We start from the raw sequence: 16,713 nt of genomic DNA on the forward strand, positions 1-16,713 counted from the left end.
AGTGGTTGTTCACCTACCGACATCTCCTTCCTAACTGTTGTCTCCAGCGGCAGTAAAATCAAACGCTGCTATAATGACTGGTATGCAGGTGTGTAGATAACAAGTCAAGGACTGGTTGTGGCTTTCAGGAGAAAAATGCAGCAGAGCTTTTGCTAATGGAAGCAGAGAAATGTGGCTGATGTACTCCAGGACTAATTGGTAGGTTGTTTTGCTGTAGAGCTGTCAAATATCTACCAATTACTTTCAGTTCCTCTTGTTATACTGAAAGCAAATGTCTCATTTTAATTCTTGCTTTTAGGACTGTGCAAATGTTGGGCTTATTAATTGTTCTTCAGAGAGGTTTTTACCTCCAATTCATGGATATTTGTATGGAATTATTAATGTCAGATTCATGTAAATGAGCTATGTCTTTGTTTTTTCTTGTCAGGTTTAATTTGTCGAAGGCTTCCCTCCGGACTTCAGGAGCACATACTAGAGCTTCACCGGGATCTTTGCAAATCACAAGTTGGATCATGCCAAGACCAAATGAAGCAGTCGTTTGTTTGTAGGTCTTTATCCTGCTGAAGAACATGTAGAACCTCTTCACTACTTTGTCCACTGTCTGATTTGCTGAACTGATTCTGGCTAAAGGAACAAATGGATAAAGCTGTAGAAGATCTAAATTTGTCCTTTCTGCTGGAGCATGAAAGGGAAACTATCCTGAAGGTGCTGCAGAAAGATGAGAAGCTGAGGAAACGTGAGGAAAAAAGGATAAGGTAAGGGATTCCATGCCTTCTAATACCCCGTTTACACTACCCTTAAAAAACTGAGCCGAGACCGGTCCGAGCTCAGTAACTGAGATAACTTGTCGTGTGTGAACGGAAACAACCTGAACTGAACCGAGATAGACATAACCGGACCGCGCTAACTGCAGACCAGTTCCCGAGGTGGGTTCGGCTCGGTTTTTTCCTGGCTCGGTTCTCTGATAACAAGAGCACATGAGCAGAACGCGTCATCGCCGACTGGCTGAACATGCCGATTCACACTCCATTCAAGTACATCCGCGCAAGGTTGCCGTCTTCGCCTGACCCACCGCAAACACGGAAGTACAGCAATAATAATCAAGCGTAACTTTCTGAATGTGACGGGCGCCGCCATTTTGATTTGCTTGATTCCCTCCTCCTTCGTCTTCTTCTTCTTGGGTTTTACGGCGGTTGACAAACAGCGTTTGGTGCATTACCGCCACCAGCTGCTTGAGTCCCTCCTTCAATCCTAGCAGTAATACCGCACATCGTCACTAGGAGGCGAGGAGTCGAGATAACCGAGATAAGTGTGACGTGTGAACGGTCGTCAAAACTGAGCTTGGCCTGGTTACCGATCCAAGCTCGGACCGGTCTGGGCCTGGATCGGTTTTTCAAGGGTAGTGTAAATAGACTCCCAGTTTCTTTGCATGTTTTTATGTCCATTTATTTCCTTCTCTCTCTGCTTTGCAGAAAGTTAAAAAATGACCTTCTGGAAATAAAGCGAAAAGGTTCCCGTCGCCTGCAGGACTCTGAGGAACGGCAATGCGCTCGCTGCCTCAAGACATTAGGCCTGATCTTTGACCGTGGTGATCTCTGTGAGGAATGCCAGCTTCGTGTTTGCAGTGAATGTCGCACCACTACTGCCGGCTCACGCAGGTGGCGATGCAACGTTTGTGCTAAGATCTCGTAAGTGTGCCGGCTGGAAGCTGAATACAAATAGAGAACAGGATGGACTCTAAATGGACCTTCTTTTCATTAACAACCTCAGTTTATCAGTGAGGGCCTCTAGTGCTTGGCTCTTAAATAAATCCTTACAAATCAAAACAGCATTTGTGTAAGTCTGACAGTTACACCTGCAGTGACCAAATGCAAGCATTTTCTAAGGATGCTGACTAGTTGAGCAAAATGATTATGATGATGATGATGATGATGATGATGATGATGATGATGGATGGTTGGATATTTGGTTTTAATGCTTATAAAAGTAACTAGATATACTTTATATCTTCACTTTTTTTTGTACAGACCTAATTATTCTAAATGTTTAAAATATTTACCAGAGAGCATGGATTAGACAGTTTTGAGGCAAACCTTTGCTGGACCATGTACTGCATTTTCTTTGCAACTTAGACAGCCCGTTAAAACATTGTTTAATGTAGAACTTAATGACATATCTAGAACACTTGATACATCATTTACACAAGCTGATGGAATCTTAATGCACGCTCATACATATTATCTAATAGCTACTCATCAATTTCTATCATATTAGTTCATTTCTTCTGGGTTTTGAATTTTGTTATTTAGTGCTTTTAGTGTTTTATGAGCATTCATGAGGGCAGATATCATTTGTGAAAACAGCAGAGTGTAAATTTCCATCTTATGAGGGTGAGGATACATATCCCTACTTCAAAGCATACTAAATGAAGCATGAAATGAAATGTCAATTAAGGCTGTTTAGTGCAAACACATCTTTCGGGTCCTCATGGGAAAACTCAGAATGTCTAATTCAACATCAAGGATTCCAACAAAAAGAAAAGCTGTAAACTGGCAGTTTATCTATTTTTTTTTTTTTAATAATATCCATTTAGTCAGGACAAAAATATAAAGTCTCTTTATTTATGCTATACAGTAGACATTGTGTGTAGCAGATTTTAACATGATTCTAAAATTAGACACCTCATTTAAGAAGATTGATCTGAAGTGTAGAAAAACTGAAGCCGTACAATGCATAATGGTATTAGTTATTCAACTAAGATGAGGGGAAAAATGAAAGGTATTGTACTTGCCAAAACGCCAAAATGTGTCCAAAATCTGAAGGAGGTCCATTTTTTTTAATGATCTTTACTTTTTAAACTCCAAAAAAATTCCTATAGTATATAACAATGTAATTGTTTCAAATGGTAAGTTAAACAAAACATTTATTTATCTTTATTTCATCTTGAAAGAGAAAATGCTCTCAACTCTCAACAACTGATCCACTGCCTTGAAATGTGTGTTTGGATAACAGGGAGCTGAAGGTGGTTACTGGAGAGTGGTTCCTAGAAGAACGGTCTAGACGCTTCGAGCAGAAAGCACTAAGCAGTGACGTAATCAAGCAGTCCATCCTAAGCACCCCACCTAGTAAGTCAGGTGGCTAATCTCTGAGAAATTGCACTGTGAAACTGTAGAATAACAATAATGACTACTTTGGAGGGAACGTTTTGGGCGCTGTGTTTTGGTAAAGAAAGTAAATGTGTTTTTATGAATTTGAACTTTTTCATTGTAAGCTGCAGAAAAGAAGTCTACTGAGAACCTGTCAGTGTCCTCTGAGCCAGAGAGACCCGACACGCCAAAATCCAACAGAAATGCCGTCCGCAACATCATGGATGGTGCCAAGAAGAAGGGGTAAGGAAATTCTTCTATGGCTCTGTTCACTCAATGGGAGAGTTCATTAAAACCATCTCTGTGTGAAGGATTATTAAACAGTGAGTATTTCAGTCCATGCTAATTTCAACTTCCAAAATCGAGAAGTACTGTAATGGTCTTAGGAAAGTTGAGAGAACAACTTTCAAAATATAGTCTATAATATAATATAGTCTACATAATATAGAGTACATTTATATTCATGTTTAAGCCAGAATGATTTGACATTTAAATATGATTTACCTACGACTTTAAGAGAAGAGCAGGCTTCCACCAAATATGAATTCTGACAGAGATCCTGTCTATCTTATCAAGACCTTGACCTAGGCACCTTACAGTAGAACTGAAGTCAAACCCTGGACTGGCATGGCTATCACTGCCCCTACATAGTTAGGGACTAATTTCCCACTTGGATCAGCTTCATAGTCATGGTAGGACACTTTCTTTAATTTTACTTTGGAACATTTTTTGGCAATGAATCTATTAAGATTTGGAACAAAACCTCACAAAACATTGCAAATCAATATCTGAATGCTTTCAAGTCAAGTATTTTTTTTATTCAAATTCAATCAATTAAATTGAAACAGCTGAAATAATTTTCAAATTCTGAAAAAAAAACTGTTTACAAGTTCAAATACATTGGAATTACCCAGAAAATGAAATAAGCCTATATAAAATCTATTAATTTTACTCACCATTTCAAATATTTAATTAGATTATTTATTCTATAAGACTGTTTCTCAGAAAATCAGTATTGCTTCTATTGGCTAAAGTAGGCAAGGCTACATGCTGGCAATGAATGAGTTAAAACTATTTAACAGGCCCGTTGAACTAAGCTATTTACCATTGATCAGACAACAGCCATTCTGCTTGCAGTCAGATGTCAACATTCAATTCAATAATGACAATTGGCCAGACATTAACATCACATTTGGCAATTCTTTTAAGATAATCTTAAGTTGAATAATTAAAATGCATTTTTTAAACCTTCGATTCTCTTCTCCGGGTTTCCTCTGTTGTGCGAGAATGACCTCCCTGTTGCGGGAGCACGCATCGCCCTAAACTCACGCCCATGGATGAGAAAACGATTAAAATATGAATGAAAAGGGAAATTTTAAACACATTCTTAATGCTTTCATATTTCTTAAACATGGATGCCTTAAAATTGATAGTGTTGGTGGACAGATGAATTTGAATTATAGGATTGTACTTGTATGGAGCCATGTTTCAGTCGATGTGCTACAGTCAGTGTGCGATGAATAAATTCTCTGCTCAGGGGATGCCAATTCTCGATTTTGCTATCAACACCATTCCAGATAATTTCGGACACTTTATTTGTTAAACTTAGAACCTGGAATCTGCCGAAGATTCCCTCCCCTCCTTATTTTCGCCTTCTCTGAAATCGCGTTGTTGTTTGCTACTTGGCTGTGATGCTGTACAGAACACCATCATCTGCTCTGCTGGTGACGTCAGGCTGTGTGCTACTCATTAGGGGACAGCCTGTCAAATATTGAAAGGGCAATATTATTGCCATTATTGTTAATATATAATAGAAGTTTACACATTCAGTGATAGTATCTCAGAGGGGATGGTATGGGGGATGGTCATTTAAAAAGAGAGATGATTGGGGAATATATCGATTTTTTTTATTGAATCAATCAAATTATATATTACTTTCAATTTAATATTAAAGTCTTGTACTAGGGGTGGAACGGTTCACAAAATCCACGGTTTCTGGTCACGGTTTTCGGTTCGGTTCGAATCGGGATATATTGATTGTTACACCGAAATCCCATAAAAATCTATGGAATTAATGAAAAAATCCCCCCCAAAATAATGGATTGTAATTATTTTAAATGATCCGCGGAAACCCTGGATCATTTCCGTATGTTTTGCTGCTTTGAATTTAATCATCTCGCGCATGCCCTCTACGATCTCCAAGGAACTCAGAGGGGAGCAGACGGCAGCCTCAGTGGAGGCTGCAGGCGGAGCGGGGGTTGCTGACGGAGTATGAGGGATTTCGGGATTAGCATGACATGTTGGTCATGTTGCTGTTAGCGTAAACAAAACGTGTTGCACAATGCTCGCACACTGTTGCACTTTTATCCACAACTTTCTTTCCGCCGTCATCGTAGGTCACTCTAAATGCAAAGCGCTCCCATACAGCAGACCTATAAAGTGCTGCTGGCGCGTCTTCCAACTCCTGTTCTTTCCCACTCGCCATTCCGACACAATTCTCCACAACAACAGATTTTTTTCCCTGCTACACACGGCTACGCTGCTTCGCTTCTTCTTCTTCTTGATTACTACTGGTAGTTGGCTTTGGTCGCAGTACCGCCACCTTCTGCTCTGGAGTGTAATCGCTTCGCTTATGAGAAAAAGGAGCAGCGCATGAACCGAACGAAACACACGCGAACCGAACCGAGACAGTCGAACCGAACGGTTCTGACGGTTTTCATAAATCGTCCCATCCCTATCTTGTACCCATTTAAGCTCAAACATTCAACAATGTCTCATTGAACAGGAGAAAAATGTTACCTCTCCTGACGGAGAGGTGATGGAGCCATTTGCACATCTTTGAACTCAACAATGTGGTTGTGCTGTAGGTGGTGGAGGTTGGATGTGTTACTTTGGGTAGTCTTTACAGTTTTCAGACAAACTTTGCATTTGGTGTTCTTTTGCTCAACTTTTATGGCCTAAATTTGGTGCCACCGAACTGGTGTGCAGTGAGAACAATGTGCATCGTTTAAACTCGCACACCCTCACTCAAAACCTGTCTGCCGCACGCTCAACTCTGACAACGTGCTTTTGATTTCTTCTCTGCACACTCAGCTTCATCTCTGCTCTCACTCAGCTCCACATTATTAACTGATGTAATTGCGTTTACAGCTGTGTTTAGACGCTTATTTACTGGGAGTGAAGGGGAGTGGCGGGTCTCTGAGCAAGACCCTTAAGGGCTGGTTATACTCCTGCAGCAGTGTGTCGCAGTGAGCCTGACGCAGACATTTTTTATTTATGCCCACTATTGAAGCGTGGTCTGCGCTATACGCTGTGGGTCTAGATACGGCCGAGGCGATGAGGAAGTGGGGGTGAGTTTAGTCTGACAATGTAGGGACATGACAGCGAAAAAGAGCGGGGATCCAGGTGGAAAAAGGGTCCCAGCGTTCTTGTTGTGTATGTAGAAGGAGTGTTGTGTATGTTTAGTGTTTAGTAGATAAATAAACTAAACACAATTGGGAAATAATATAGTCAAACTACATGGGAAATAAAACTACAGATCTAATTATCAGATAAAAACTAGGAGTGAATACTCCTGCTTTAATTTAATTTTTTTCAAAGCTGTATACTGGCCTCAGGACTTCAGGAAGTCTGGACGACTGTTGCAATGCAATATAAATACATTAATCTGTGATGCTCAGAAGGGTAATAAAAGATCTTAAAAGCTGGAGGAAGGAAAGCAATCTTTAAGGTCTTGTACTGATGAATTTGTTGTATTAATACAAAATGGTTTTTGATTTGATTAGAGTGTTTCACTTAAGAACATTGAGTTATAGTTTATTTTCCCCTCTAGATGTAGTTGCCAGTTATTACATCTTTTGTTTTGTCTTGATTTTAGCTGAAAATCAAGAAAAAACTTCATCCATGACCTAAAAATCTGATACATAACCCTCTTTTACTTATCAAACACTGGAGCTACGCTGTGTTCTTACACGAGTAAAACTACAATTTTATTAGAGTAATGACTGCTACTATACCCTAGGTGCTCTGAGAAAAATAACCAGCCACTTCACATCTGCTCACCAAGGTTAGATTAGATTAACAGAAACCTGTGTGGCTCTGATAAAGTCTGTGTAGCAGCAAAAAAAAAAAGGAAAAATAAAAAGACCAATAGATAAAATACGACAACTAGGACAAATTTTCATGTGTATATTCTAAACAACATGTACAGACATGATAGAGAAAAGGAAGCTACAGCACAGCTTGAGATGGTCAGGTAATTACTTTTCTGCAATCGTTTATTATTATTTAACCATAATCCTGTGAGCATCTTTTTTTTTTACTTATTTCAAAATGAGGTCACTCTGACATCTGTATACTTCCAATAAGATGCTGAGAAAAAAAGCTTCACAACATGAAAGGAATTGCATACATTTATCTGGAATCTCTATATGGAGGATCGAGATCAAATTAAAACCCAATGCTGGGTTCCTTAGGATCAAATCTATTAAGTAAATAAAATCCAGGGAGCATGTCACATTTTCACATGAAAAAGAAGCCTTATAAACTCCAGGCCTTAACCCCATTGGAAATCTTTTGAATGTGTGAAGAAGACAGCAGCTTCCCATAATCAATGCCAGAACATGGAGAAGAAAATCTATGCAACACTGGCAGAAATTAAATGTGACGATACACTCTGAAACCTTATTTAAGTGATACCACAGCAAATGTTTGTTGTAATAAGCTGCAGATGGACCGATAAATATTAAAGCCTCTGACCTTTTATTTCTTTTTTTCCATGTACATGTGTATGAAACATGCAGAGAGTATAATACAACCTCTATAATCCAAAATCTAATCAAATAGACAGTGAGTTGAGTGCATGCTCTAATCTAATACCCATAGAAATGACCAAATGGATATTTATTTGATTTGTCAGAGACCTGCAATCCATTTGAAAATACATTTTGTGAAGCAGAGAAGCATTAATTGGATTCTACAAGCTATGATCACGTCTCATTTTGGCTGGTGGTTCCTCAAGGCATCACACAAAACCTAATGATCATGAAACGGATCTGTGTAACCATAAATGCTTGTATGATCGTAACAAAAGAGAAATCATGCAGCTGTTAAAATCCCAACATTTGACCTGTAATTATTGCTGAGAGCTGTGCAATATTTATCAGACAATTTTCTACTGTCACATCTATTAGTTTTTTTTTTCATTTCAGAACATAAAGAACCTGTTTGTTACCCAAAAGATCTTTGTAACATATTGGATGTTTAAATCTTAGTTTAAAGAATAAACTGATACATTGTTATTAAAGTAGATTAAAGGTGGAAGGGTAGAAAATGCAACTGATTGTTACAAAAATGCAGATGAATTAGAGAAAATGGCAAATAAAATAACAGCATTAAATCCATTCACTATATTTTTATGCTTATCCTGACAGGGAGGCTGGCGTCTCTATCCATTAGTAATTGGTCAATAGTCAGGGTACATCCTGAACAGAGACACACAGGATAAGCAACCATGGAAACAAACACACTCATACCTGTAAAGAATGTAAAGGGGATTGTAACTGTCTAATCGTTGAACTGTTAGGGAAGTATAAAGTGCCTAAGTACCTGGGAGAGTGCATAAAGAAAATGCATGCATGCATGAGAAGAACAGGTTAACTCCATGTAGACCCTGGGCTGGGATTTAACCCAGTGTAACATAATATAACATAGCATAACATGACTCAGAGTATCAAAGCATAACATTGCTTGGAACGGTTCATACAGTTATTTGATATAATATATGATCTTTGTAGCATCACTATTGTAAGGGCCAAGTTAAGTTAAAGTAGTTAGCAAATGGTGCTATCTCCAACTCCCCAGTTTAATAATGAGTAATTTATTAGATGGATCACAAGCATCGTTAAGGTGTGAGGGTGCAACCAGCTGAAAAGAAAGTAGAAGCACATCTCACTACCAGAGATAAACATGCTTGCTAAGGAAATAAAAAACACCAAACATTAAGATTTAATGTTAGAGTTGACCCTCTTTAACAAGTTTATTTCCCATCCATCCAGCAGTCAATGTTTCAATAACGCCTAATGGGAGTCTCATTATGATAAAGAAAATACTCAGTAGAAATGTTCTTTAATTTTATGATGATAATCATTTTTAGATGATGAGCCTGCCAGTGTTGTATCTGCCAAATCAAATTACTAAAACTCATGCTATATTATTTTAAATGCTAATAAAACAATGCAAAATCTATAAGTAGAGAAAAAGTTATTGTTTTTCTATAGTAATTAAAGCTAAAGTGTGTAATAATTACAGGGATATACAGTCAGAAATGTAATATATTATACATAACTATGTTATTTATCATCATCTACGAGCTCAGCCTCTTAACCTTAATATTTGCGTTGCCTTAGAATTCGTTATTTATAATTACATATGAGCGGGTCTCGCAGCCATGGAGGCAGACATCTTTGCGCTACGGCAGCGCAGAGCCAACAAACTAGCGGTTGCGAGATCGCCAAAACGTCACAACGATGTAGAAAAAATAACGGGTATATTTATTATCTTAAATCTACATGAAATCTATACCCTACACAGACTAATGAAATACTATCTGTAAAATTATCTATGTAAACAAACCTCATCACTTGAGAAGGTAGGTGATGCGGACGTCGTGGAAGACATTTTGTCCCATAACGCTCGCCGTACTGTTGGGGGGGAGAAGCGGTGGGGGGGAGATGTTCATGTTGCTGCAGTCTGCAGTCTGACCGCTAAATATCGCTAAAAGTTACACACTGTAGCTTTAAGAGGTTTATATCACTATTTACAGTATATTTCCCAAAGTGAATTAACTAATAAACTTAATAAATTGAAGAAAATAGAGTGCAATGCCTTTGAAATAATAGGCACTGGTTTATATCTGTATTGCACGGTAGATAATGACCTGTGTGTGTGTATGTGTGTGTTTGTGCATACGTGCATGTTTTTGTTTAGACGTATGAAGATCGGTAAGAAAAACAGCCGTGCCACCCTGAAACCAGGAAACAGAGTCGACAGTTCCAGCCTCAGGTTATCCTCAGATGGAGAAACTCAAAGTGTTCGTTCTGCTCAGAGTCAGCATTCAAACAGGTGACACTCACACTCCAAAAAAAAAAAAAAATTTACAAATGAAACAAATACATGCTTTTTCTTTTCAGTCTCTATTTCCATTCAGTTTATCTATCTATCTATCTATCTATCTATCTATCTATCTATCTATCTATCTATCTATCTATCTATCTATCTATCTATCTATCTATCTATCTATCTATCTATCTATCTATCTATCTATCTATCTATCTATCTATATCTATATCTATATCTATCTATATCTATATCTATATCTATATCTATCTATATCTATATCTATATCTATATCTATATCTATATCTATATCTATATCTATATCTATATCTATATCTATATCTATATCTATATCTATATATATCTATATCTATATCTATATCTCTATATATCTATATATCTATATATCTATATAGAGATATAGATATATATACTGCCTCTGTGTTAAAATCTGAGGCATCTTGAAAGAGTTCGAGAGCAAATAACAAGCATTAAACTCTCTGTTTAATGGCTTGGAGATTGCTGTTTGCTCCTGAATATTTAAATGTTTCCAGTGAAAACAGAGTTTATATCGGCTAAAACTCTTCCAGAGAAGCTAACCACGCTCTTATTGGTCTGTTTCAGTACTGCTGAAATTCAAGTTTTAAGAGAGCAATAAATCAGATAAGAAGCTAAGATTAAGGGAAAAAACTAAAAGGCATCTCATTTAAAAAGAAAAAGTGTTTTAATAAGTGTAATACAAATAATGTGCTTAGAAGTTTACATTTGATAACACAGTTGAATTTATCAGGTTCAGTAGTATCAGTTAAACATTTCAGAGCTACAATGTTATAATTTTAATTATATTTTATAAAGAGGTCAGAGGTTTACATAAATCGTTGTATTATGAATGTTATATTGGGTCTGTAATGATTTAATGTGACTGTCTTTTTTTGTCAAAATTTGTGAAATAAAATGATCATTAATTGTGACAAATGTTTTAATTTATTGTTAAAATTTGCCATTTATGAAGATTTTAATTAATAAACACTTGAAAATGTCTTCACCAATGCACCTATCCTTCTGTCGTTCAAAGTGTAGTCAGCATTATCTAAAAGTGATCTAAAACTGACGAACCAGCTCATCGTGTAATGCCACTTGCTGCAAACCTTTTATCTATTTTCTTTGTTTGCAATGGCAGTGCCTGCCAAATCGTATCCCATGCATGTTTAACATCCTGGATCTAATTTCATTCTGAATTCAGGTCAACTCCCATGAGGAGGAATGAAAATGAAAGCACATTTTATAAAATATTCTTTTTTTATTAGATAAGATATACTAGAGTTATGGACTACTTTACATTACTTATTCCAATGTTAAAAGAGATATTTACTTATATAGAAGCATGTTTATATAGTTTAAAGAAAGTCGACTATAACATCATATTTGTGAACCTATTACCAACCCATTTAAAAGTTAAAGTTAAAAAAATCTTCAAAGCCATTGATTGTTTTTGAATGAATTTATGCAAACCTTTGATAAGAGCTTTTAAATCCAATGAGAATAAAATTTTAATGGTTTGCTTCTTGTAATGTAGGGGTGTTGCAGTGGCTTTAGAGTCCTCTGGATTGCCAACGCTCCCCAACAATCTGCGTTCCCAAACTCCGGATAAATCACCCAACTCCACCAACAACAGGAGGGTCAGGGTCAGCAACATTAACACCCAAACATAAAACAGCTCATAAAGTTTCAGTTAACATTTATTTTAACTCCTTGTTTGTTTGGGTTTGAATGCAGCCTGACGGAGCAGAAAGCGTCGCCAGTGTTCGCTCCAGTGAGTGTCTGTCTGAAAAGGAGGGGATGGGACATCATCGCACCAACTCAGACACTCCGACCATATCTGTTTCCCGCGCTTCTGTGTCATCGGGTAACAACACTAACCAGTTTGTTTTTTTTCCCCCACATCCATTGAGCACGACTCCTGCTTGTCATCTCACGGCCCTGAGGGCACATACGCAAACATTTGGATAAGAGACTAACAGTTTCAAGAAGTGTTAGAAGCAGCAGATCACTTCTGAGGTGATGCTAGACTGTCTCGGAGAGAGACAGTCTCCAGCTTGCCCTGTTCAGAACCTTACAAAGGATAAAATTAGTCTCTCTGTTGGGAGCAGATGTCACGTCTGCGCAAATTACACCATTAGCTTTGGCTCCTTCATCTCTAACTGTTGCTCTTCTGTTCTTTTTTATATAATCTCGTCTTCTTTATCCCAGCTTCTTACTGGAGTGTGTAAAGGTTTTAAAATGACTTTCATTAGTGCCGTTATTCTTTAACAAGGATCTCCTGTCATGACCACAGATGTCAGGAGATACATGCAGTGTGGAGGATGGTCTTTTATATCCTTATTTCTGATCACATTTCTTTTGTTTGATTTAATGAGCACAGCAACTGATGAGCAAGGATTTTTGTCCTTCTGCAGGAGTCGTCTGATCTTGGTTCTATTTCAACAGGTGGCAGCTTAGATCAAAGTTTTTGTTTCTACCCGTCTTTGTCTATACTAAATTTAAAATCTATTTTTGCTCTGAAATGCATTAAGGACTAATTGAGTGGTTTCAAAAAGAAAAGAAAAAAACAACTTCCCTCTTTTGTCCAAGTCATCTGATGGGAAATCCATTTTAATTCAGTGTTTTAAGTACTGAGTTAGAGCCTGGGGGCAATTAGCTTGGCAAAAAAAAAAAAACTACAAGTGAAGGAAACAGCAGCAGCCCTGCAAAGATCAGGAAAAATCCCATTTTGCTCAGATGCTCAGTAATTAACATTCAGTTAGTGTGATGTATTGTTTAAGCCCAATCAAAGCTAAACACCATAGAATTTAATGTTAAAGTTGTTATTCAGTTTAACTGGGACTGTCATTCATTTTAAATGTCTCAATGTGTGAGAATGTTTACAGCTTTTAGAGTTTTCATCATCAGTTTCAAGACAGTTTCAAGACAGTTTTTAGACATTGAACAAATAACGAGGATTTTAATTGATGTGAATCTGATTTATGTGATTGTGCCCTTATACTTAACTGTCCCTTCTTCACTTGTTTCACTATTCAAGTAAAACAACTTAGAATTAAGCAGATAAAAAAAGCAGAAGCTGTCCATAAATAAAAATGCATCCTGGGTGTCTAGAAATATGATCTGACAGCTGATTGACATCATGTTGATCGATTAAAAAAAGCTGCTACATTTGGTTGATTCAAACGCCAGAAACTCTGTCCTAAATTTGTCTTGAATTCATTAATAGATTAAAAATATATATGTTTTTAAGTCAATTATAGACATAAATAGGTTCACACTAACAGAGAGTGTCCTCTCTCTTCCCTTTGACTACATCTTCTAGGGATGCTGTTGCAATGTTGCGATGCCACTGGGATGCGCAGAATATCCGCTCAGCTGCTCATGAATGAATTGGTGGGGGTCGGGTGGGTGATGGCAGGGGGGATTGGTCTTGTTGAATTTTAATCAGAAGCTCCATTTTCAACTCAGTGAGTCAGATTAAATAAATAATACATGTTTTTTTTGCATGTTAATTGGGTATAATGTACAATGATCACTTAGGATTGGTCTTAAGTTCTTTTTATCTCAGAGCTTCAGCTATTACCTGTTGCCTGACTTTCCCAGATCTGGGACATCATCCTTTTGTAATTTTGGGAAGCCTAGTTAGACTTACATTAATACATTTCTTCTCGTTTTGCTGAAAGGCATTGTGGAGGATTTTCGTGAATTTTTTAAAAGACCCGCCCTCTCCACTTTAAAAAATATATGCACCTGCACAACCCTGTACCCACTCCCGGGAGGGAACGCCTATTATATGCATGCGAGAGCATGCATGAGCCAATTTTATATTCGTGCAAGCTTGGTTTAAAAGTCGCTGTTCTCATAGCTCATACAAATTTACTGTGTCCAAATGTCCGCCCTAACCCTTAAATTCCTCAATCACTATATAGAGTGGGGACTATATAGTGGACTTTATAGCGAACTCAGTGAACCGACCATTTGGACAGATGATCACTGCCTTTTGCTCCCTGTTGGTCACATAACTCCTCCTCCACCACACGGTGCCTGCGCCTTCTTCTTTATTCTCATACTATTCGTAGACATTTTTTCTCTTACGAGCCTCTGCCATTTTCAAGAACAGCGGTGAGAAAGGTGAGCTTCAATAGCTGTCTGAAACCATAGCTCACCACAAATAAAGCCTGAAATCGCGCATGCGCAAAAAAAGAAGAGCACGTAGGATGGCCTTATGTAAAAATATTACCAGAATGATTGACAATTAGGACGACCACTTATTTTGATGATGTACCCGGAAATAAAATATCCTCCTCTATACCTTTAATGTTGGAATTGTGCAAAAGTTAAGCCAGGGGTTAATAGATTTAGAGTATTTATATTGCAATAACACTACAGTGCATTACTTATTAGTTAACATTTACAGGTGCACATTGTGTGACCACTTCTTCTATAGCCTTTTGCTGAAAACCACATTTTCCCAATTCTGGGACAATAAATTGATTTTCTATTCTATTCTATTCTATTCTATTCTATTCTATTCTATTCTACTCTATTCTATTCTATTTAATCTTTCTATTGTTGCATGTATTCATTTCTTATCCTCTTTGGTTGAACAATTGTACTAATAGGCTGTAAAAAACAAACAAATGTAAACCCCAAATTTACAAGTGTAATTTAGAGAGTTCAAATTATTTCTTGAACATCTTGTCATTTATTTTATGTTTTAGTGTTAAACTGAAAACTGTTTAAATGAGAGGATAGCAATTTATAAATGTTTTAGACTTGGATAAAACATTTAGTAAAGACTGATGATCAATAATAAAACAAAGCTCTCATCACAATGTTTGATGGAGAGGTTTGTAAAACTTTCCTTTTTCTACTTATTTTCATATTTGATCTACTAAGTTTGGAGTGCTGTCTGTTTTTATCTCTCTGCACTCTCCCTCCTCCCCCCATGCACCAGATCACAGCCGCTCAGAGATGGACCTGTCAGCTCCAGGATCAGAACACAGCGACGACGCCCTCAGCCTCAGAAGCCGCTCAGTCCCCGGGCTCAATGAAGCGGTGAGCGCTGTCGCTTTTTCTCATCTCTTCTGCTCAGTGATCACACTTTTGCAGCAACCTTACCCCAAACAGCAAAAATTCAGATTAATCTCACACTAAAGTAAAAAAAAAACTAAATATTAAATTGGAACCTGTTTTAAGTCCTGACCTGTAGTGTTACTACGTGTGTTGTGTAACCGCATTAAACTTGGGATGTGTGGGCCGATGAACTTGCTGAAAATCGTCAGCTGTGGGTCTAAATGCTAATTTCACATCAGAGCTCACTTCAAAGAGCATCTAAACAGATGTAGTTTCTGCTTTGTTTTGTCTTCATCTATTTGCGTTTGTGGCGGTTCAGAGACACACTTACTGTTTTGTTTTTTTCTTCCTTTACTTACTCTTCCAGTCATGCGCACCAGTTTACTGTAAAAAGCAATGGTTTTATGTTTTAAAAACGTGAAAATCAAATTACTTTGCCTGTTTGATTGAATTTATGAATGCTGGGGCCGGCAGTGTCCACCCACTCAGCTTGTTGCAGGAACATGAACAGAGCAATGCTCTGATCAGCCCTTCAGATGTCATGCTCATCCGACTGATCTGAATGCTGTCGTTGGCAGGAGTTCTCTGACGAGGATGCAGAAGAAGACATAGACGCCCTGATGTCGGCACACAGTCTCAGTAGGGGCGGAGGCCTCAGCAACGCTGCATCAATGGTAACAGCGGATTTAGAGATGACAAATAGGTTCTGGAAGGTCCTACATTCTCTCAAGCTATTCAGACAAGGTCTTGTTCTATGTGTACACATGCCCTGAGAGAAGGACATGCTCTCTTTGTGTTGACTGTGCCAACAGTGGATGAGCCATGTCAATTAAACCTCCCACACTCAGGATCCTGCATATGAGCAAACTAACATGACGCAGTTATAGTTTGAGAAGGTGGAGGCTTCCTGCTTTGTGTGTAACATCCATGACGGAGGTCTGCTTCTATCTGGGTTATTAAGATATTCCTGGTGTATTATTTCTACAAAACTTAGATGTTGGTCCAGATTTTAGAATATTTCTGCCACCGATATTTGTTTTGTGAACAGATCCTTTGTGCAAACATGCATGATTAATAATTAGTTTTAACATTTCATTAAAAGACTGTAACTTTGGATATTTAGAATTTACTAGTGGTGCACTATTCGGAACCATTTATATAAGGGATTTTTATGTTTTTTTTATTTTTATTATTACTAAGTTAGAAATAAATAAAAAACAACAACATAAAAATCCCCTACATAAAGGGTTAGGAATCCTAACTCTGGTGCTTTCTCCCTTCTTGAACACATTGTTTTGCTTCAGTGCCACTTTGACGCAATAATTCATGCCAA

General features: G+C 37.7%; 1 protein-coding gene across 3 annotated transcripts in view; it reads left to right on the forward strand.

Annotated features, from left to right (window-relative positions):
• Positions 1-430: 430 nt before the first annotated feature.
• sytl5 (synaptotagmin-like 5) overlaps positions 431-16,713 on the forward strand; it is a 30,684-nt gene continuing 14,401 nt past the window's right edge. For 2 of the 3 annotated variants that reach the window (XM_038289731.1, XM_038289734.1), the window contains exons 1-9: positions 431-755; positions 1,473-1,688; positions 3,013-3,125; positions 3,272-3,389; positions 10,134-10,268; positions 11,839-11,947; positions 12,039-12,168; positions 15,262-15,362; positions 15,959-16,054. In XM_038289731.1, coding sequence (XP_038145659.1) covers positions 637-755; positions 1,473-1,688; positions 3,013-3,125; positions 3,272-3,389; positions 10,134-10,268; positions 11,839-11,947; positions 12,039-12,168; positions 15,262-15,362; positions 15,959-16,054 — 1,137 coding nt within the window. In that variant the 5' untranslated portion in view covers positions 431-636. The remainder of the gene's footprint in view (positions 756-1,472; positions 1,689-3,012; positions 3,126-3,271; positions 3,390-10,133; positions 10,269-11,838; positions 11,948-12,038; positions 12,169-15,261; positions 15,363-15,958; positions 16,055-16,713) is intronic. The other variant, XM_038289733.1, reaches the window with a different exon arrangement.

This window comes from Cyprinodon tularosa, unplaced genomic scaffold (assembly GCF_016077235.1).
Source record: "Cyprinodon tularosa strain WSP-4 unplaced genomic scaffold, ASM1607723v1 ctg270, whole genome shotgun sequence".
NCBI lineage: Eukaryota > Metazoa > Chordata > Actinopteri > Cyprinodontiformes > Cyprinodontidae > Cyprinodon > Cyprinodon tularosa.